Source organism: Agelaius tricolor, unplaced genomic scaffold (genome assembly GCF_023055355.1).
Source record: "Agelaius tricolor isolate 1412-34295 unplaced genomic scaffold, bAgeTri1.0.p SCAF_45, whole genome shotgun sequence".
NCBI lineage: Eukaryota > Metazoa > Chordata > Aves > Passeriformes > Icteridae > Agelaius > Agelaius tricolor.
The window spans coordinates 1774068-1796297 of record NW_027269305.1 but is presented as its reverse complement, the minus strand read 5'-3'; the positions used below and the strand labels follow the sequence as shown (position 1 = coordinate 1796297).

Genomic DNA, 22230 nt, shown 5'->3' with positions numbered 1-22230 from the left:
TTTAACCTAACAAGTCAGGGAAATTAATTAACAAATCAACTTGCAAAACAAAGCACTACTTTCATGAATACAGGAGGCAGAAACTGGCACTCAGAAGACTTCCTGCTAGACTGGCTTGCTCATGTCTTATATTTTTTAACTAAGCAGAACTGTTATTTTCTGCCCACTCTAATATGTACAAGTTTTAAAGTTCATCAATTTGCATGGTGAGTAGAAGAAAAAAAAAAAAGGTTTCATCTGACCTTTTTTTGATAAAATTTTAACAGAATAGCCGTAAACATTAAATAATGCTTCAGGGTCAATTCTCATTAATAGTGGTAACACTGATTTAATTTTGAAGCGTAGGTAGGATGCTTTTCCCAAATCTGCAACCCTATTTTTATCATAAACAAGTTGCTTCTTGACTACTTAGAGAAAAAAAAAAAGTAATCACTCTCAGTCATTTTCATACAAAGAAGTGGTACTACTAGAGATATTAGTGTGTTTAAAGAAATAAGCAGGAAAAAAACTCAGGAAAAAATCATAGTTGCAGATAAAATATGCAAAACATTCTGGATATAACATTTCCACAGCCAGTATTTAATCCAAATACTTTTTTCAGAATTAAACATAATTCAGGAACTCATCAAATACACATGCTAACTCGGAGACACAAAGCCAAGAGGAAGTGCTGTACAAGGAGGCGTGGCTGTCGCCGTGTCAAAGCTGAAGTGTCTGAGTCAGCACCACAAAGGTGGCATCTTCATCTATTCAGGAGCCAAAAACTGGGAGTCCTCTCCTTAGGGCAGTGCCTACGGTAGCCTTTGAAGAACAGAACACGCTCAGTCCTTTTGAAACGCAGCTGCCGTGGGAGGGGAAATGTTATACAACACCCGAGCAGTCACAGCACCTGCCAAGTTTTGTGATCCAGCTCTCAGGGTTAGCCCTGTCTCTTTTCTCATGATTATGGAACAAAATTTAAAACTAGTCTGTTGAATAGACTTAAATCCAGAGCAACTTGCTCCCCCACTTCAAGAGTGCCACTGACATTAGGTTACAACATGTTGCCTCTTGCCTCTGAACATTAATTTTCTGTTTTGTGAAATCTGTGAGGACACGGAGGGGAACTTTGCCCCCAGCTCCCTTCTCACCTTCCTCCAGCCTAGACATTGGCCTGGTGATTAACATACGGTCATGGGAAGGAAGAGACATTGATATGAATGAGGACACACCTGAATCCCATTTTCCTGCTTGTCCAACAAGTCTAACCACTATGTTAACCACTGAATCATCATCAGCAACCTGGTTTTGAATAACAGTGTTCGTTGCTACTCTGGTTTGATTTGTTCGTGGTTTTTGGGTTTTTTTAAAAGGCATTATTCCAGTATTCATATTGGATCAGTCCCTCATGAGGCTTAGATGACACCTCATTGCTGATTGGCTTAAATCCCTAGTCACACATACCAGAACTATAATTGCTATTAAATCCTTCAGATAAAAAAGAGCATGCCTACAGAGTTAAAGTAGCTCTATGATTGTGCAGCTGCTCAGGAAGGTTGGTTGAACTTCTTTTATTGCCAAACTTTGATGGACCAAGTCATAGGTCCATATATAAATAATTATATGTGACCTTAAATGTGCATACTTCACATGGTATCAATGATATTGAAAAAAAATTCTGAGAAAACGGTGCATGACTATGCTTTGCAGATCAGTGGCTCAAGTTGTGATCAGAACTTATGTTCACCACTTCTAATAGCATTCAAGAGCTTTTGTTTAGGACATAAATAGACCAGGCACTGCAAACAAAGCATGCAAATGAACATGCCTTTCCCTTTTACCATGTAGACAGAATAAAAGCAGTCCAAATGTTAAAAAAAGTGGTAAGTGGGCTTACATAAAGCAAAAAAAAATTAAATGCCCTCTGACATTGATAATTAATGTAATTTTAAATTCCCACATTGATAATTAATTTTTAAATTCCCACATTGATTTACATTTGGCAATTTCATTTTTTTTCTAAAACTAAATCCACACGGGAAAGAAACCAGATATTGTTTTAAATTAATTTGAATCTCGTATATACACACACTAGTCCTGATTACTAAGCTGTGCCTTTTTGCATATTCAAATTACAAAACACTTTCAACAGCATTCTGTACAGTATTGCTCATTTCCAAGGACATGATTATCATCTGAACATATGGAAAAGAGGAAAATAGTTATTTTACCTAATAACTATACTTATGTATACAATCTGCTCAACTTTCCTTTATAGGTACCATGTGAAAATTCTTTCCATTTATTTAATTTCTCATTTTACAGCATTTCCTCTACATTCTTTCTGTTAAAGTGATTTTCCCCTTTCTCACAGTCCTTTGAAGCAGAGTTTTGGTGACTTGTTCTCTCAAGTTTGAGAAAGAATATTTCTCTTTCTGCCAACTGTTCCATGCTTCTGCCATGCCTTCCTCCCAGCTGTTCTGCCAGTCTCCCGGGTGCTTCATCTCCCTACCTCTGCAGCTTAGCAGCTCAGAACTCCACAGAGCTGCTCAAAGAGAAACAAAGCACCTGACAGAAAATGCATAAGCACAAGCAACTCCAGCATTAGGTATAAAAAAATCATTATAAACTGACTAAGTGATACAACTTCTATTCCTGTACAGCTTCTGTGATCTACATGACATGAATCCCAGTGCTGACTCCCGTAGAATAAAAAATAAAAATTAACCCCCCCCCCCCCAACCTGTATTCACAGTTTCTGAGCTTGTAATAAACTCTGGCTTGAAACAGCTACTTTGAAAGAACCAATACACATTTAAACCACCTTTTCTTCCTTAGCACTTTTGTGCTACTTCTGCCCTCTTACTATTGTGAGGCAGACTATACCAGATGACAGCAAATTACATACCAAACACCTTATGCTATTATGCTCTTACTTTCTTCCCCTGCTTGCCCTCTAGAGTTCTTCTATTTTAGACCTATTGCAAAGATCTCACATCCAGCTGTGCTACACTAGCACAACCCAAAATAATCCACCTTTAATCTCCCAAGATCCCTCTTGACCCAGCTAATGACAGAAGTGGTGGTGCAAGCAGGAGCAGGTACAATTTGGAGATTATGAGAACACAGTATCACCATGGAGCTACCCCCAAATGCCTATGGGTTGAGAGATTTTATGTGATGACAGTAGCCAAGGTAAAGAAGGGTGAGGTGCTTTAATTATGCCACCATTTGGCTGTCAAATAAGGTATTTTCCAACTCCAAGGCAACCATTTTAAGAAGCAAATTATGCATTTTAATATACTGAGATACATTAAAATGGAAAAAAATGCAAAAACACAAGAGTGCGTGGAAATTCAGTATGTCTTGCAAACTGGGAATAAAACATGCACTTACATGGGATTAAAAACTTCAAAATTCTAATATTATTTAATAAAAGGAAATTGAATTACTTTAATCAAATATTGAAAATTTTGAATGGAAACTGACAAGGGAAATTACCATCTTTTTAAATTAATTGAAAAGAAGAAATTAAACTATGTAATTAAACAAAGCTTTTATATTAAGTATTTACTAAAAAATTCCTTTTGGTACTGTAATTCCATATCAATTGTAATTATATCCAGAAAAAAACACCTAAATATTATTATTTTACTAATATTAAATATTTTACTACTAGTAGGCTAGGAAAAATAAGGTGATATAATTAAAAAAAAAAAAAAGCAGCAAACAACTACCAAACAAAAGAAAAAAGAACTCATAGATAGAAATGTTCTTCTACTAATTTTTCATCTATTAGGAATATTAGGAATCTATTTTTAAGAGGACAAGCAGCTTTTTCCAGAAGAGCTAGAATTTAGTCCTCATAAATAACAAAGTAAATAGACTAATGACCTTAAACTATTACAGGTATTAAAAATCTTGTGTTCTTATTAATCTGGAAACTTTAAAAAAATGAGATGGAACAATGCAATAATGGATTGGAGAAAATTATTGCATTAATCTATATAATTCCTTAATTCTACACAATAGATCATAATGAATTGTTCTCACAAAATATTGCATATTACATTTTCTAGTTCTGATGAGTCAATACCAGAAAATAGGAATAAAAATAACAATAGGAATAAATTTAAATAGGAATAAAATAACAATAAATACAGGTCCAGGTTATAGTGACTTACCAAGGAGAAAACTCGGTTTATGAGAAATATTTTTTAAACTCATTTATAGTTAGTTATAAGACTATAAAACAATTAATTCTGCCCCTTCCTCCCTGCTACATTTCAGGTCAAGTTTAGTACATCCACTATGACATGTAGTACTAAAAAAATTATGATCCATTTTTCATCCAGAACCTGATGCACCGTGTGAATTTAAAAGCTCCAGTACACACTTGCAGACAAGTTGCTGCAGGAAAGGTGCCAGCTAGAAACTCACTTACCTGGTCAGGGGCTAAAAGGTCTGATTATCAACTTCCTTAGTTACCTGTTGCATAAACTTCCCCAGGGCTAGGGACAAACAAGAGTGCCCAGGGCCTGTGGCACTGGAATTCCTGCCGTGCAGGTTTCACCGTGTCCATTACTCCGCTGTTACTTGCACAGTGACCCGTCAGAAAGATGCTTCCATTTGATTCATTTCTGGTACTAGATACACTGACTTTCAAAATAAGAAAGTCTTCCTTCGAGAAAAAGAAGGCAAGGCAATCAAATGATTAGAAGAAAAGACCTTTTAGTGAGACTGGATTATGTCCAGTGGCTACAGGAATGTTTTGCAAGCTTAGTAAAAGTACTTGGAAAAAATGCAGACCTATTAAAAAAAAAAAAAGGCATACAAGTTGTGAAAGATACCAAGGAGCTAAAAGTAAAGAATGAGGTTAACTATCTATAGATTGTACCAGTTTACTGAAATAAAGAATAACACCAGTTCCAAATTTTGTCATCACAGAAACAGCTAACAATTACATGGGAGAACTGGGATAAAAACATCCTACACAGAAGCCTATAGAACCTCTGAGCTCATACTCTCTGCCTGACCTGGATACCACTGAGTTCATATTCCCCTATGCCTACACACCTGTAGTTAACAATGGATAATAATGTTTACAGGTAAATACATTTAAATGAGACCAAGGCAGCCCTTCCCTGTGCCACACTGAAACCACCAGGACACAGACCCCTGGCACCCTGGGCATCTCATCGGCCAGATGGACACAGCTGGACTGACATCCCCTCAGCTGGGTCGATGCTGGAACCAGGACTGACGACCTCTTTTTCATCTTTCTTTCTTTAATTAATTTTCTCCTCTTTAATTCTTCTCTTCCCTTTCACCCTGCTCCTTTATCCAAAACCCACTGCCGTGTGCTTCTACTGTAGGTCAAGGACTAACATACTAATTTTTGTCAAGTGTGTAATTCACTGATGAAACTTTCTGGTTGTTTGCGACCCCTCGGACTTTTGTCGTTCTTTTCTACTAATGACCATTTACGAATCTCAGGCGATTCTTTCCCTTTAAGGGTGGATTTTCACAGTGGTGCAACCGAGAATTCAAAAACTCATTTTCACAATTTAGTGGGGATTCTAAGTGTTTTCGCAACTCCCTTCACCTGCAGTGATAATTCTCTCTGTTCCCCGTATCAAAATAAAATAAAAAGAAGATAATCAATGTTTGAGAGAACTTCCAAAGGTAACACAGCAACTCTCTGTGAGGCGACTCCTCGGCCGGCGCGCTCTCCGCCACGGCTGCCGAGGGGCCCGCTCTGAGCGACACTCGCCATTGGCTGCCGAATATTGCCGAGTGCTCTCGTGCTCCTCCGGCGCGGCGCCGGAGGCGGCGGGGAGGGGAGCGAAGGGCTCGAGCACGGCGCGGTGCATTGTGGGGCGGGAGAGGAGAGTCACTGCTCAGCCAGGGCCGCCATCTTGGCTGCGTCCGGACTCGCTCCCGCTCCCGGGGCCTGTTCCTTTTCCTCGCAGCGCAAAGCGGTTGAAAGGGAGAAGACGAAGGGCCCGCCAGGGCGGTGCTGATGCGCGCAGAGCCTCCTCGCACCTCTCCCAGGCGCCGCTAGCAAAGGGGGCGGGGGTGGTCGAGCGGTGACCGGCGCGGCCTCTTCTCTCCTCTGCCGGGATGGGTCGGTCCCGCAGCCGGAGCTCGTCCCGCTCCAAGCACACCAAGAGCTCCAAGCACAACAAGAAGAACCGGAGCCGATCGCGGTCCCGATCCCGAGAAAAGGAGCGGGCAAGGAAGCGCTCCAAGTCCCGGGAGAGCAAGCGGAACCGGCGCCGGGAGTCCCGCTCCCGCTCGCGCTCTAATACGGCCCCTTCCTCCCGGCGCGACCGGGACCGGGACCGCGACCGCGCCTCCTCCCCCCCCGACCGTATCGACATCTTCGGGCGCACGGTGAGCAAGCGCAGCAGCCTGGATGAGAAACAGAAGCGGGAGGAGGAGGAGAAAAAAGCAGAGTTCGAGCGGCAGCGGAAAATGTGAGCCCCGGGCCTGCGCTGGGGACGCGGGGGTGGTGAGGGGATGGGGGAGGAAGGGAAGCGCTCGGTGCCTCTCTCTCCGCGCCTTGTCTCTGTGAGCTAGGGCCGCCTGCGGCTGGCTGCAGTCGTTTGGGCCTCGCTGAGGCCGGAGCAATGCCTGTTTTCCCGCCATCCGCCCCTCTCTCAAAGCCCGGCTCCCTCAGGTGCGTTAGGAGCCGCCCACTCGGGTGCGAGCCCCCCGCACGCCTCCTCCCTGGGGCCGGCTCTGCCCGCTGCCCGTCCGCTGGCGCTGGTCTCTCCTCGCTGCACTGCTCTTAAACTTCCCTGTGCGGCGGAGGCCTCGGCGCCCCTGAGGCTTTGTGCTGCACTGCCACACGCCCGCCCCTCCCCTTCGTGGCGTGGAGCTTGTTACGCGTCGAGCGGAGGCATCTGGAGGTGCTTGAGTGAGGGTTTCAAGAAACTCTGCAGCTGCTGTATTAACACTGTGGGATTACTTTCTTGCCAAATGGGACAGTGAGATCCGGTGACTTGTTTCATTTGAAACCTTGCCCTTTTTTCAGTTTATGTTATGTTTATGGGGAGTGTGGTTATTTATTAAGTCTGCAGATGTAAATACTATTTTAATAAACGATGGGGATGCATTAATATGTTTAGCAGCATATAAAGTTATAAAACAGACCTTTATGCAGCAGAGAGAAGAATGGTTTCTAATCAGGTGATTCCTTTTTTTTGAATACTACCCTTGCTCATTGGACCACCTTATCCAGAAAAAGCACTTATTTGTACATATGAAGCCAAATGGTGCTGTTAATTCTCAGGTGGAGCTTTACTTAAATCATATCGTTCTCAGGAAATACTAGTTGGGCTTGGTGAGCCCAAGCTGTCACTTTCATTTTCCTTTGAAGATAATCACCTTTGCTAACTTCAGAGTTTTGACAATCAAAAACTTCCACAGTAACACAAACATGTGAAAACTGACATATTTTGACATACTGATCCTAGTTTTGTGGTTTAGAATTTCATTCAGTACCCAAATTAAGAAAAACATTGTGTGCATATCTACAACGAAGAACTGGAATGTGCTTAAAAATTTGAGACTAGAATGAGTAGTTTATTCTAGTACGTAGGAGCTGGTTTAGTTCATGTGTAAGTAAATTTTCTACGTAAGTTAGCTTTGAAATATTAAAAAGCTCATAAAGTCTCTATAGAAGGAATATGATATTTCAGCAATATTTGCTACAGAATAGTAGATATTTGAGGAAGAACCAGTATTGGGAAAGATTGGGTATGGATGGAATTTTGATACTTTTACAACACACTTTAAACTAAAAAAAACAAAACAAAAAAACAATAAAACTTAGAGTAAAAAAGTATGGTATTTTAGTAAGCCATCTGTAAATTGTGTTAGGTATGTTACTATAGATTCATGTTAGATAAGGAAAGAAGTTCTTCCTGTCTGGCTGAATCCATTAGCGGACATTTCATACATTGGAACTGAGTTTCTTCTTCTCATGTCTTGTTCAAATCTCACTCAGTACTCAGCCTAACTTCAGCCCTTTCCTATAGTGCTCATTTCCTTGCCTTGCAAGTACGACTTTTTTCCCCTCAGAAATTTGGTAAAATGTAAGTTGTTTCTTTTCTGCAGATTTCATACAGTGAGTATTTGAGAAGTAAATGGATCAAACGAAAAATAGTTTTTACATTAGTGACTTATCTGTTGGTCTGGTATCATAACTCAGTAGGCCAGGATAATAAAATGATAAAATACTGTAAGTTCATGTGATTTAAAAAAAAATAGTTGGTATGATACAGAATAAATCACTAAGACTTATATCTGTGTTTATAATTTTATTTTCTTAATAAGGTCTAAGCCATTGTAATATCATTGCCTATAAGTCTAAAAATATATTTGATATATTTAATTAAATTTGAATGGAGTTGGTTGGAGTGAGAAGAATGGAACGTGTGCAGGCACAGTGTATAATTTTGAGTGCATCATCAATTGCTGAGGATATTTGAAAATCTATTTCAGATATGAATGCAATGGTATTTGTGTAACTATGCACTCTTTATTCAATTAGCTAACTTTTTTCCTAGATTTCCTGATGTTAAATGTAAAGCTATGATAGTTTAATGAAACATGAGAATATGAACTTCATGACAATTTCTTTCTCTGGAACTCTAGCCTCCAATGTATACTAAGCAGTATTGGTTCAGGATGGTGAGAGTACTCGCTGCTGAATAAGAGGGAAGGGAAACCTTTTAAAATAAAATCATATTTATTTGAGTGGGGTTGATGCATTTTTCTGGTACTGGTCTATGTTTTCTGTTTGCCTTACATTGCTTTGGGGTTTTTTTTCTGAAAAAAAATCACTTCAAGATATTTTGTGTCCATTTTGGAAAAATGAATGCTGGTCTAATGTGCCCCCAGCTAAATTTGCTATCTCTTGAGGATTGTAAGACTAAAATTGGTGTTCTCTGGCCGAATTATTGAGTTGGGGATTCCAAAACTTTCTACTGAAGGAGATCCACTTAGTTCAGTAAGTGTAGTAGGTCCGCGTAGCTCAGTAGTTTAAAAATGATGACACATGACTAGGGGAAACTGGGAGGCTTTCACCTTTCTATTTCCCATGGTTATCTAGATAAGTAATCCATACTTCACATCTCTTATTGCATATTTGCAAGTTGTGCCGTGGGTCATCTAAAAGTTGGTAAATTATGTAACTTTTTTTTTTAAATTAGTTGTTTTTCAAATAATAGATTGGGAAAGATTTTCCAAATGAGATAAGAAAATGCAGTCATTCTGAAAATGACAGGATATTAAGATACTACAACAGTAGTTGTTCTTCTAAATCTTGGATTTGTGTTGCTGTCAGGCCAGAACACAAGAAAAGTTTCATAAGATTGTTCTGTACTTAATGGAATATTTGAAATGGAAGTTCAATATCAAGTTTAAAACCAAGAGTCTTCTCCCCAAAACCCATAATAACTCCAGATGAATTGTGCTAAATGAAATATAGAGTATTCACTGCTGTTCATCCTTGGATATCTAATTGCCATGTTGCACTTGTGATTACTACCTGGAGTTTCTTCTGTGCGGTAATTAACCTGCAAATTTACCTGATTTTTGTATAATTTTTAATGAACAATTAAAACAGTGATCAGGCTGAGCGATAACACTGCTTCTCAATTGAAATAAAGACAAGACATTTGAAAATATTTCCAAAATTCCGAACATAGAAAGATGCAGTTTGCAAGGATTTATTTAGTGCTTCATATTGATATAATTTGGTTTTGATCATTATGGTAGAAACAGAGTCCTGCAATAAAAAAAAAAAGTTAAGATCTGAAGTTATTGAAATTTGTTAAGATAAATGATTGGATAACTAGATAACAGGTATAACACTTGGAATGCTAGGTAAAATCACAAATTCGAAATCACAAATTTTATTGCTCTGTCTTCTGTTTTAAGATACTGGAGATAGTTTGGTGCCTTTAAGGTGGTGGCTTTAAGGCAAGATTTTACAGGATATTATTGCTATATGTGGCTTAAAATTGAGACCATATAAACTCCTGAAGGATGAATGATGGTCAAAGTTGGGTGGGGTTTGGATTTTTTGGAGGAGGGCATGGTGTTGTAGTTGTTGGTTTTGGTTGGGTTTTTTCTCCTCCCCCCCCCAGTTGTGATCAAGAAATAGTATGAAAAGTTGTCCTCAATTTAGTCTGTTGTTATATAGAAAGATACTAAATATGGAATGGTCTGAGTAGATTCCCTGTTATAGGAACACTTTCTGAATATTCACTTTAAATGTAGGGCAAAATATTCTTTAAATATATAATCTATGTGTAAAACTTATTCAGTAGCATAGCTGATGCTGCGTGTTGAAGGAGTTTGTTTCAGTGCCAACGTTATTGATTAAAAATGTAATCCTCATGTTTGCATTTTGCAGTCGTCAACAAGAAATTGAAGAGAAACTCATAGAGGAAGAAACTGCTCGAAGGGTGGAAGAACTTGTAGCTAAACGCGTAGAAGAAGAGCTGGAGAAAAGAAAGGATGAGATTGAGCGAGAGGTTCTGCGCAGGGTGGAGGAGGCTAAGCGCATCATGGAAAAACAGTTGCTCGAAGAACTCGAGCGACAGCGACAAGCTGAACTTGCAGCACAAAAAGCCAGAGAGGTAACGCTCGGTCGTTTGGAAAGTAGAGACAGTCCATGGCAAAACTTTCAGTGTCGGTTTGTGCCTCCTGTTCGGTTCACAAAGAGATGGAATACAGCAAATCTAATTCCCTTCTCATATAAACTTGCATTGCTGCGAAACTTAATTTCTAGCCTATTCAGAGGAGCTCACTGATATTTAAACAGTTACTCTCCTAAAACCTGAACAAGGATACTTGATTCTTAATGGAACTGACCTACATATATTTCAGAATTGTTTGAAACTTTTGCCATGGCTGCAGGATTTATCAGCAGTCCTTTCATTTTGGGGAAGGGTATTAAAAAATATGTAATTATGTATCCTTCATTTGTTTCATTTTGTTTACCTAGACTGTAAGAGGCTTTTGCCTTCAGCCAGGCAAAAAGCAGGGTCCAGCAGTGAGCTGCAGTACCTGTCTTTAACAAATAGGTTTCTTATTCTTCATTTAAAATGAACATTTTCCTTGAGCATACATTGGACTAATTCTGGGACTTCAAGCATAAGCCCATCCACGTCTTCACGAAGGATCTCTGTCCAAATCATTATATCCATTTTTAATAACTACTAACAACTCCTTTTTTTCTCCCTAGAAGTTATAAAAGAGCAGGTTGCCCTTGTCTGAAGTCAAGCTGAACGTGTGACTTGGGTTTTTGGGGCCTTTTTTTGTTGTTTTGTTTTGTTTTTTAATCAGCAGCTGGAGCAGAAGCTGAAAATGTCTTTCTGTGAGACAGTAATTTGCTACTAAAGGCTTTGATGCCTGCCTGCACCAATCATTCCAGGATCCAGAAATTCCAAGACAAACTTCAAACCATAGAGGAAATTTGTGCTAAATAGTCATAAGTGTTAAATGCTTTTTTCACTCTGTACATCCTACACAGTTTATTTTAAATTAATATTTTGATTGGCTTGCGAAAGGAGAGACAGTAGCATTGCAGCTTTCCCCTTCCTACTAGATGTGACTTGTCAGTCACATAGTATCAAATTAAATGGAAACAAATGGAATGCTGAGTAACCACAAATACTAAAAAGAACGAATTAATTATACTTTTCTTGCAAATTCAGACTTTAATATCAGAGTTTAAGTTGAATTTACATGTTTGTAGTCAGCAAATTCTTCATATGTAGAGGTTTTCATTTGATCAGATGGATGACTTGTTTTTTTAAAAAAAGTATTTTTGGTATTGTCCTCATGTGGAGAAGTCCCACCAGTTCCTTGTAATGCAGAATGAACCTCCATGCCTGGAGTGAAGTGTGCTAGCTAGTAGCTGGTTACTAGTCATAGTAAGAAGTTTTCATATGCTTGCTTTGTTCGTATTAACTTTTTTTTCTTACACAGACACAAACCTCTGGCTAACTTTAAATCCTCCAAATATAAAAATAATTTGGATATATATTATGTGAACTGAAACACTTCAAAATTTTTCACGCAGTCTTCATATTTGAGTTGCATAACAGAGTTCCATAAAATTCACCAAGAAAACAACAATTACAAGGCTTTATTTCCTGATCTTGCCTTCCCTGGACTCCTGAATTCCAAGTTCATACTGCAGACAGTTTCAGCTGTCTTAAAATTGTCAAAATACTGAATGTTAAGTCCATTCTCCCCATGAAAGAAGCCCATAGCTCCATGAAGTATGGATTACCATTTGTATTTTTCACTAACAGTAAATGTATTTTTCTTATTAACTGTTTGCCTTAGGAATGATTTACATATTTTTGTTCCTTCTTACCATAAACATCTGCATTCCTCAGCTCAGCCTTCCTTGTATGTTGTTTCTTTATAAATGGTTGAGCTGCTGATGCAGGTATTGCCAAGCTAACAGTACAAATCATTTTAAAGAGGAAGCTGGCGCGTATGGCAGCCGAGGAGCACACTCTGCAGGACACTGGACAAGACAGTAAATATTCAACTTTTAATGCTGATTAAAGGAGTATAGGTAAAGAATACGTAGGTATACTTAATTGGTGAGACAAACTATTCACTTTATTTATATTTTCTATATTACTTTTTAATTTGGTAAATACTATCCAGTTTTTGTAGTTGTCCTTGTTGATTTGTGTGATATTAAAATTCTAGTAATAAATTGTCAGGATTCTGTGATTAGGGAGGGTTTAGTTGGTTGCTGTTTGGACTGGGCGGGATGATTTAAATTGAGTGCTAGAAACCAGTTTTAGTGGCTGCACAGTTTACCGTTGTGAGGCAAAATAGGTGGCTGTAAAGCTGCCACTTTAAGTCAGTTCACAAAAGAATTCTGAGAAAGATTAGTGAACGTGCAGAAATGAGTATTTTACTTTACTAACATCTTGCCCTGTCCTCCCCTTTAGGAAGAAGAGCGTGCAAAGCGTGAGGAACTAGAGCGAATACTAGAAGAGAATAATCGAAAAATTGCAGAAGCACAAGCTAAACTGGTATGTGAAGGTGTAGTTAACTGTTCTGTAGGGAAATACAGGTGTCTCTGCCAGATTTGCAACACAATTAAAATAAACAAATCAACCTTTTCTAGAGTTTAACTTGCCTATTGCTGGTTCCATCAGTAACATTGCTCTCCTTCCCCTGAGCATGAAAGACCAGATCCTTAGCAGTTAACACCAGGCTGGTAAAATATTTTGGATTCATTTAGAGGGGAAATCGCTGCCTTCAGAATTTAAAAAGTATGTTTTAAGTATATCTCATGGGGAGGGTTGAAGTAAGTTTGCCAACATGTTCAGCTTTGTGTGACTGATTCTGTTTTGTTGAGCAGGACAAGTACAAACTAGATTTGATTCTAGTATAATGTTGATGTAGAAGTGCTGAAAGGGACTTTCAGCATAAGCTTAAGATATGTAAGTTAGAAAAGTCTAACTTACGTTGGTCTTCTTAAGCCCTTTTAAATCAGGTGCTTGCCACATGAAAACATTCAACATGATTTAGCTGATTCTAATCAATTGATGATAAGACAAACTAAGCTGCTTCTAAATCCTGATTGGACTCTGTCAGTTTCAATTGCCCAAGTAATTACACCTCTTTCATATAAATATGAGGCTTCTTAAATCTTTTTGCTTGAACTACATCTGCTTTAGATTTCTTTCTGTTTTACCCTTTTTGAAACCTCTAATGGTAGAAACAGGACAAATGGAAAATTTAAAGTATTGACTGATGTAATGAACTAAATAAGCACCTTTAGAAGACCACTGGGAAAGCTGTAAGAACCATAGGTCAGTGTAAGGATTGAGTAGTTGCAAATCAAGTGAAGATGGTTTTGGATTAGGAGGGGTTTTTAGATGGGTTTTGGAGCAGGGAGACCTTGGCCTGAAGATATGTGACTTCATTATGTGTCTATGTTACTTCAGCTTACATGTGACAAGTGTTTGGGACAATTTCACGATGTGTCTAATGTCTTCCTTAATTAAAATGTAATGTGTTGTCTGCAAAGCAATGCTGAAAAACTTGGCATTTAAGCACTCCAGATTTCGATGCACTAGCTATAGAAAGTTCTCAGTGTTTCTTTTAAACTCAATTCAAATAACTATTTTATAAATGGTTTCAGTGAAACCAACTATGGCACCCAGCTCAGGCAGAACTGCTTACATACTTATGCAGGATTCGACCTGTTTGGAAGTTAATATGGACTTGTAAATTGCTTTCATGACTACAAAATATGCTGGCCTAAATTTTACCTTTTTCCTATATAGGCTGAAGAACAATTGAAAATTGTTGAAGAACAAAGAAAGATTCATGAGGAGAGGATGAAACTAGAACAAGAGAGACAGCGTCAGCAAAAGGAAGAGCAAAAAATTATCCTGGGCAAAGGAAAGTCTAGGCCAAAACTGTCCTTCTCCCTAAAAAGCCAGGATTAAATTTCAACTCTGAACTCTTAAAAGAAAAAAAAGAAACAAACAAAAAACAACAAAAAAAGGAAAACAAACAAAAACTTTGTATGGTAGCTTCATGTTGAAGTGTTTTTTGTTTTTTTTTCTTTCTCTCAAATTTTTTTTTGTCTTTTTTGAACGTTGGAAAGTTAGCTTGTTCTAATAGGGGCTGTGCTCTGCAATTCTTATTTTTTTTAAACTTCCATTAAGTTAAACCCTTATCAGATCATCGTTGCCTTTTAGAGGATAATCTGTTTTCATCAATTTTGTTTCTGTATTGGTGGTCTGAAGCAACTCATGTCACTTTATGAACTGTGGATGATCTGATAAGGTTTTACTGACCTACTCATCAGAGTTTGACTCTGATAATTGACAGAACTTTTTACTAGGTATTGCTGACTTTTAATGTTTTTATTTTAAAGTCAGTAAATACATGAGTAAATTGCCATAGTATTACTGGACCTCTGTGGTTTATTGTTAAATCAGTGTCCTATGATACTGTCCCGTTGTTGCGCTTGATGTTCCTGATACAGGTAAGGAAATAGTTTGTCATTTCTGCTATGAATACATAGAGAGAGTTCAGTATTGTCTCTGTTAGATTTGTTTTTATTACATTGACAGCATTCAACCAGCGTTCCCCATTGTGTAAATAAACCAATTTGCTGAATAAAGTGAAAGTCTTAAATTCATATGTTTAAGCAAATTTTTTTAGTACACTTCTATAAACAGCTATAAGAGTGACAATTCACATTATTAAATTCAAGACTATAGTAATATTTTTTTAAATTTTGCTTTTAACTATTGTGGCTTCTACTTATAATGCAAAATCACACACAGTAAAAAATCCCTGCAGTTGTGAATGTTATTGATGGCTGCTGCTGTTTTTTTGAATGTTGGTTTTTGTTCTGACAGAGACTTCTTTCAGCTGTAGTATCATGTTTAAACGGCTGTTTGGCTTACTGCACCCAGACCGATACTTCCAATATCTAAACCCCTTCAGTTCACCTCATAATATAATATATTGTATAAGTTAAGGTCATTAGCATATAATGAATCTGATGGATCCTAAAGGATTTAAAAATGGAAGTTTCTTCTCCCAAAGGACTGGACTGGCTAGTATATTTGAACTGGAAAAAAAAAAGTGAGATTCTGTCTAAGTACATTGTTTTAGCCAGAAAGCAACTGTTATACAGATCTTGAATATTATCCATTTATATATACAGGTTTTATTTTGAAAAATGAAACTACAGATTGAAAACTATATATATAAAGTCCCCATTTTTTGTATGTAATTCCTCTACCAAAATCTAGATTACTATAGCTTGTCCAGTTCTAAAACTCTTTTTCCTGTCAGCGTGCAACATCTGTAATAACCATAAAATGACAGTAACCATAAAACTACCAGTAGTTGGCCTGAGCATTTGAATGTCACTGGACAAAGTTGGAAGTAATTCCTGATATTCCCAAAGGATCTGTTTCTGTAGATTTAGCAAATTAAATGTGGGAGCAAGTTGAATATGCCACTGAAAGCAGTATTCAACAAGCTTTGTCTGAAACTGGGGCTTGGGGATAGACTGATGTGTATCACTTTATCCAGTATGTCAAGAAAATGTGAAGATGGTGAAATACCTACACTATTACTGTACTTAAATTTGTCTATATATTGTATGATAGAAGAAGGTTGAAAGTTGCTTAATGCATAAAAACAAAAGCTGAAGCCAAATAAATCATGTACATGACCTGTTGGCAGGAGCAGGCTGTATTTAAAGATCAACTGATAACTGTATTTCTAAAGCAGAAAACATCCCCTGTTCCCTTATGAGAAACAAGCTATTAAAAGTCAATACTCAAAACAGACCTATGCAGTTTTGTTTCCTCTTCTAAAAGCAAGAAGCTAAGTAATCATACATACAGCTGTGGTATCAAGCATTTTGTTCTGCATCACATAATTTGCTGCTAAAGAGCAACATTTGTTCTCTGCATGTAACATTGTGTAGGCTTAGATGTTGCCAGGTTATTTTCAGTCCCACCTCTAGGATTATCTTTGGGACAAAATGCCCATCCCTAATGAGATTGCCCTGCCTACCATTCCACATGCATCATTTCACTACCTGTTTCTCTTTCCCCTGCCCTCAAAAAAAAAAAAAAAAAAAAAAAAAAGGAAAAGGAGTCAGGTCTTTGCTTTGCTTTGGTTTGATTTCCTCTGTTGGGGTAGAAGTTCAGTTGGTGGAATCTGCTGTCTCTTTGCTAAGGCATTCTCTGTGTCTTAGATCTTTGTAGACCTGGTTTTCTTTTTAAAAATATTTTAGGACTTCAGGGATACTGTTGATTTCTAGGAAAAATATGGATGCATATAGTTTGGAAAGGGGGCAAGTTGACATTTGATGGTAAGAACTCAGGATATTCTTGTATTCCCGTAGGACTTCACACGCTTTTAACACAAAGTATGCAGGAACATAGACTGCATACTTTGTTTAAACCGTGAGCTCCCTGCATGTGTCTGCATAGAGAAAATGCTGTTGGTGATTGTATTCAGTGTTTTATTTTATTACAGTTTGAAGTTTGTACTTCAAATTTTGGTTAGACAAGTTCTGGATTGTTCTGGGATTTTGTGTGTCGTTGACCACCCCAGGGAGGCAGGTAGGCATTTTTGTTGCCACCTACCTTGAGCAGTATTCATTTCCCTTATATGGTAACAGAAGAGATCTTAGTTTTCCCAAACTTGTTCATAAATGTCCTGGATAATTATTTTAATATGAAACAGTGCATCTGTCTGGCAAAGGTAGGAGCGTGGAAGGCCTTAGAACAGCACGTTAAACATGTGCTCTTACTTTGGTGATTTGCTAAACTGCCCTTTGAACTTTGCATGTTCATTTATCATCATTTTTCCAAGCCCAAGTGGAAAGCTGACTCCTGAGAAATGTATTGGAGGGATGGCATCCATGCAGCTTAGCAAAGCAGAGACAATTACATTAGTGAGATGTCTAAACTGCCAAGCAACTGCATTCGTATGTATAATCTCACTGAAGTATCAACAGTTCATCCATTCCTATCTTGTCTTGAAAAAGAAGGACTTACCTTTGATGTCTCCTTTTCTCTTGAGCTACGTGCCACCTCATACACCTCACTCTATTGTCCTTCCTGACCTGAAGCTGATATCTCCCTCTTTGTGATGCTATTAACATATCGGGAAAATGCTCTCAGGATCGCGTTTCTGCTGTTTTTTGCATGTATACCAAATATGGAGATGTTGGTTATTATTCACTTTTAAGTGCATGCAGTATTTCATTAAACATTTTCAGAGCATTTGGGATCTTAGTTCTGTCATTACAAGGTCTCAACTTGGTGCAAGTGCAGGTGAAATTCAAGTCAATAAACACCTTCCAGGTTGTGTTACAGGGGGGATTTATTTCAGAAGAGAGCTGTGGAGCTGTCTGTGTGCCTAAGGCTCATTGCAAGACAGGAGGATATGGTTGAAGTGCCCAGGGTGGTATGGTTTCAGGCTGACAGGCCAGTCTAGCAAGAGTTGAACAATGACTTCCATGCACCTCTGTTTCATTCTCATGCTGGTATTGCCACATGTGCATTTCAGGGTTATTCCACTCATTCCATCCCACCCTTCTGTTAGCCTGCAGAAGGGTGCTGAGTTTCTGTTGACACTTCCATACTATGCAGCCTCATGCGTACAATCATCTTCCATGGACTGACACTTAGAATCAAGGGTTATGCTAGCTCAGCATCAGCTCTGCTTGAAAGGAGATAGATCCCCTTTGACAATAAAAGGTCTGTTCTGTAGCAGAAGCTTGATCCCAGGTCATTTTTCCTACCCTTCATATCACAGACCATAGAATAATGTAAATGTTTTTGTTTTCCAGGAGTGGTACAGAGAACCAGCATAAGTCAAGCCAAACACAATTAAAAGACATGGTTTGGATGTATGAATGTCTTCTCTGATTTTTATTACAAGGCTGCTTGAATTCTATTCTGCATGTAGGAGAAGCCAAACTCATTTTCTAAGAAGCTATGTTGACCAAAACTACAGTTCTAAAACAGACCTGGTGAAGACAAATTATCATCTAGACGTGTACTTACTCTACCATAAGTGCAGAAAATGCACTGTTGCAATGTGAATTGTGTATTAAGAACTGTTGCAGGTATCTGGCACACTTGGCCTTTTGTACAAACGATAAACAATCCATTTAAGTGAATAAGCATCAGTCATGATCATTTCTCTTTATTGAATTTAGCAGTAATTGTATCCATTGAGTTATATCTTTTTGACTTTCAAAACTGGTATATTTTCATATAATGATGAATTCTGGTGAGCTTTTCCACTTCAAAAATTTCATGTTTAGGCTGATGTTTAAAAGAGAATCAGGGATTGTGGGCCCAATCTTGTATCCATTTAGATTATCTGCCCTTCATTATAGATTTTGTAGGACCATAGCCCGTATTTACCTAATTATTGCTGTCATCGCTGTTGGAAAGAATGTGAAAGAGGTTATTCAGTGATGAACAGAATTTTCTTTTTTTTTTTTTTTTTTTTTAAGCTAGTGTGAGGTACAGGAATAAAGGTTTAAGCGGCACAAACAGCGAAGTCCCAGTTTTTCAGTGAAGGCAAGGGATAGGCAGGTCTCACCTGCTCGCTGGCAGCGCTCATCCACCATCCGTCCATTTGTGCGTCCATCCCCGTCCGCCGAGCCGGGCCGCCCGGGCGCCGTGGGACGGCGGCAGGATTTCCCCCCGAAGCCTGTTCCCTGTGCGCTCGTCTGTCAGGAAACCGCGCTCCTTGCGAAACCCGAAATGTCTGCCGGGACCTCCTCCTGAAATAGCCCCCAGAGAAGCGGCGGCTGAAGCCGATTTCTAACTTCCGAGCACTCGTCGGCTTTTCTGCTTTGAAACCCCAGTCCCCAGCCTTTACTCTCACGTTTCTCCCGTGTCCGAGGCGCTTCTCGGAGGCGGGAAGGCTGGAGGCCGATGCAGCGGGCGCAGGGGTCGGGACCGGGGAAGGATTGCGGTCGCAGCGCGGCTGCCCAGGGGCTCCGCGCCGCCGCAGCCCCTCCGAGCGCCGCCTGCCCCCGCCCGGCCCCTTCTTGGCCCGGCCCGGCCCGGCCCTGCTCGGAGCCGTCAGTAACTCCGCGGCTCTGGAAGGGCCCTGCGGCCCGACCCAACCGCAGGGACCGGTTCCTCGGCCAAAAAAGGGTGACCTGAGCAGAGTAGCCACTGAGCCCGCGTTTCTGTGGATATGTTAATCTTTGTTGATTAGGTTATCTCGGAAGCAAGCGCCCAGTTTTGTCTTAGTTTTTACTGAAAAAATATTTTATTAACTTGGATTTTTATACTCTTACAGTGTGCATCGGTAGGATGCTGGACAGTAGAGTAAAACAGCTGTATTTGCGTAAAAATGATTAGGCACTGGACAATAGGAGCCGTGTGATATATTTAGCTACGAGAGGATATTTTCAGACAATACCAGGGCTCTTCATTTCCTCTGGTTTACTTTAAGCAAGGATACGAAGAGTTAGAGGTCACAGTTTACTCACCACTTCTACAAAACACCGCTCATAACCTTTTGCTTCTAAACAAACAGAAGCAGCAGCATCACAAAATTGAGGTAGACCTATTTTATACGTCTCTGTTGCTGGAAGCATTTGTCAGGCTCCGTGTTTACATTGCCTCACGACCGGCTAAACACCACACATTTGTTTAAAAGTTTAATAATTAAGTACTTTCCTCCCCTCACTGGTGAAGTTCTCCTTTGATGCCCCTCGGTGTGCGTAGATACCTAAGCTCCCACTTGAGTGCTAAGTTTCCGTCCCGGGAATCAGATCCTTTTCCACCAAATTGCGTCGCCGGATCTGCAATTCCTTCCTCACTGCAAATTAAATTTAATTAAGCAGTTTACTTAAAGCGTATTCGATGTTTTGTGTGAAAAGCAAACTGATTTCCTTGTTTTCTTGAGTGGTAGATTTCATTAGAGAACTACCGAACACAATTAACACAAAATCTATGGGGCTTCGAGCGCGCTTCCAATTTCTTTCCTCTCCGTTGCGAGAGGGAGGATCGGGCTCTGCCAGGCTGAAACACCCGTTTAGTTCCAAAGGGGTCGAAAAAGAACACTGGGTTCCAAAATTTATCCTGGAAATAAATTACAGTGCCAGTTGTTTTCCTTATAAGAGCTTCTTGGCGCTCGTCTAAAAGTCGGACGAGTACCATCACGAAACCGATTTTTAAGCGAATATACATATTTCTTCAGGAATAAAATTATGCGAAATTGGCTCTTTATTAGGGTTTTTGGTAGGATGTTCTTTGCATGCCTCGACTAATAGGTAGGGAAATGGCAGAAAAGAGCGCGGTAATTTACTGGGATTTAACTTTTAATCCTTTCTGCAGATACTATTTTGGCAAGAAATCCCTACTGGAAGAAATTCGGTAACCCCCTTAATTCCACAGGAGCGACTATGCCATTTACACCACCCCTGTTTAGCCTCGGTACAGCTCTTGCCGCAGACCCCTCGCGTGTGCCGTCTCCCCAGGCCGGTACCACCTCCCGGGGCAGCGGTACCGCCGCCCCGCTTGGCTTTTGCGGTGGAACGGCGTGGGCGCCGGAGCGGCGGAGGGGACAGCCGCGGGGGAGCGCTGCCCCGGCGGAGGGCAGCCGCTGGCCGCTAGTGGGAGCTGTGGCCCCGTGGAAGTGCCGCGGCTGCCGCGGCGTGTCGGGCTCCGAGCGCGGCGTCGGGAGCGCCCGCGACCCCCCGGCGCCCTCCGCACCTCCCGGGGGACCTGCGAGACCGCGGGGAAAGCATCTCCAGTGCTGCCCGCAGGTAGCTCCCTCTGGCCAGAAATTAATGATAGAATGAAATAAAACGGCAAGGTGCCGTGTCATGGGGATACGCGGCGTCTGGAAACGAATTGTGTTCGAACCCCTTCCCCACGAAAATCTAGAGGGGAAGAGAGTCTCTGAGCAATCGCCAGAGAAAGGCGAGGGAATCCTCGGCCAGGCCCCGCATTGTCCGCCGTTCTGCATCCCTCTGAAGGGCTCCGCATGTCCGACTCTAATTCAGACAGCCCGTGGCTAATTGTCGCGCAACCAGATAAACTTAGAAAACTCACAGGAGCCGTGGGAAGGGCCAGTGGGAAGCTAGCGCGGAAGCACCCCCGGGCCTCCTTCCCAGCAAGGAACCAGCAGAAAGTTGTGCACGGAGCTCCGCGCCAGTGGGAACACGGCCCGGCCCTTTCCCGCACCGCGGCGCGGAGGTGGCCGCTGCCGCGTAGCGCCTGCAGCCGCGCTGCCCCGGGGTGCTGCGCTCGCAGCGGCGGGCAGGGTGAGAGGGAGCCCCGCGCCTCCCGGCCCTGCCGCCGCTCCCCGCACTTTGAACGGCAGCGTACTTGGGAAACAGTTTTAGCAAAGGCTGGGGTTTAGTGCTTATTCCTTTTTTTGTTCCCTCTGATTTCGCTCCATCTGGGCCCGCCGCGCTCCCCGCACAGCCCCGCTGTGAGTCAGAGCGAGTGGACTCTCCCCGCACGCCAGGCAGCGGCCGCCCGCGGCGCGGCGGGGCCGGGGGGTGTTACCTGCCGGCCCGCTCGGCCGGGCTCGGCGCGGCCCCGCCCGCCGCTCGGCGATAAGTGACAGGCACGGCGCCCAACCAGCGCGGCGGCCCGCCGGCGGCCCTATGAGCGGCGGCGGCGGGGCAGCGGGGCCGCGCTTATATGGCTACGGCAGCGCGCT

At 40.9% G+C, this 22230-nt stretch overlaps 1 protein-coding gene and 1 long non-coding RNA gene across 2 annotated transcripts; one reads left to right on the top strand and one right to left on the bottom strand.

Annotated features, from left to right (window-relative positions):
- Positions 1–5843: 5843 nt before the first annotated feature.
- Positions 5844–16358, top strand: ARGLU1 (arginine and glutamate rich 1). The gene is made up of 4 exons (XM_071455206.1): positions 5844–6458; positions 10409–10634; positions 12978–13061; positions 14325–16358. The coding sequence occupies exons 1-4, from the start codon at positions 6103–6105 to the stop codon at positions 14487–14489; spliced, it is 831 nt and encodes a 276-aa protein (XP_071311307.1). The 5' UTR covers positions 5844–6102; the 3' UTR covers positions 14490–16358.
- Positions 16359–18644: 2286 nt separating this feature from the next.
- Positions 18645–19644, bottom strand: LOC139604167 (uncharacterized). Its single transcript, XR_011683903.1, has 3 exons — positions 19429–19644; positions 19141–19324; positions 18645–18978 (listed from the first exon to the last, which is right to left on the bottom strand). It is a non-coding gene; the product is annotated as an uncharacterized lncRNA (long non-coding RNA).
- Between the last annotated feature and the right edge of the window lie 2586 nt (positions 19645–22230).

Bases quoted from the DNA above. Each gene is read 5' to 3' on its own strand.
- ARGLU1 (XM_071455206.1), top strand. From the start codon at position 6,103: ATGGGTCGGTCCCGCAGCCGGAGCTCGTCCCGCTCCAAGCACACCAAG. The intron at 6,459-10,408 runs GTGAGCCCCGGG...TGCATTTTGCAG, and splicing joins TTCGAGCGGCAGCGGAAAAT to TCGTCAACAAGAAATTGAAG. The intron at 13,062-14,324 runs GTATGTGAAGGT...TTTCCTATATAG, and splicing joins CAGAAGCACAAGCTAAACTG to GCTGAAGAACAATTGAAAAT.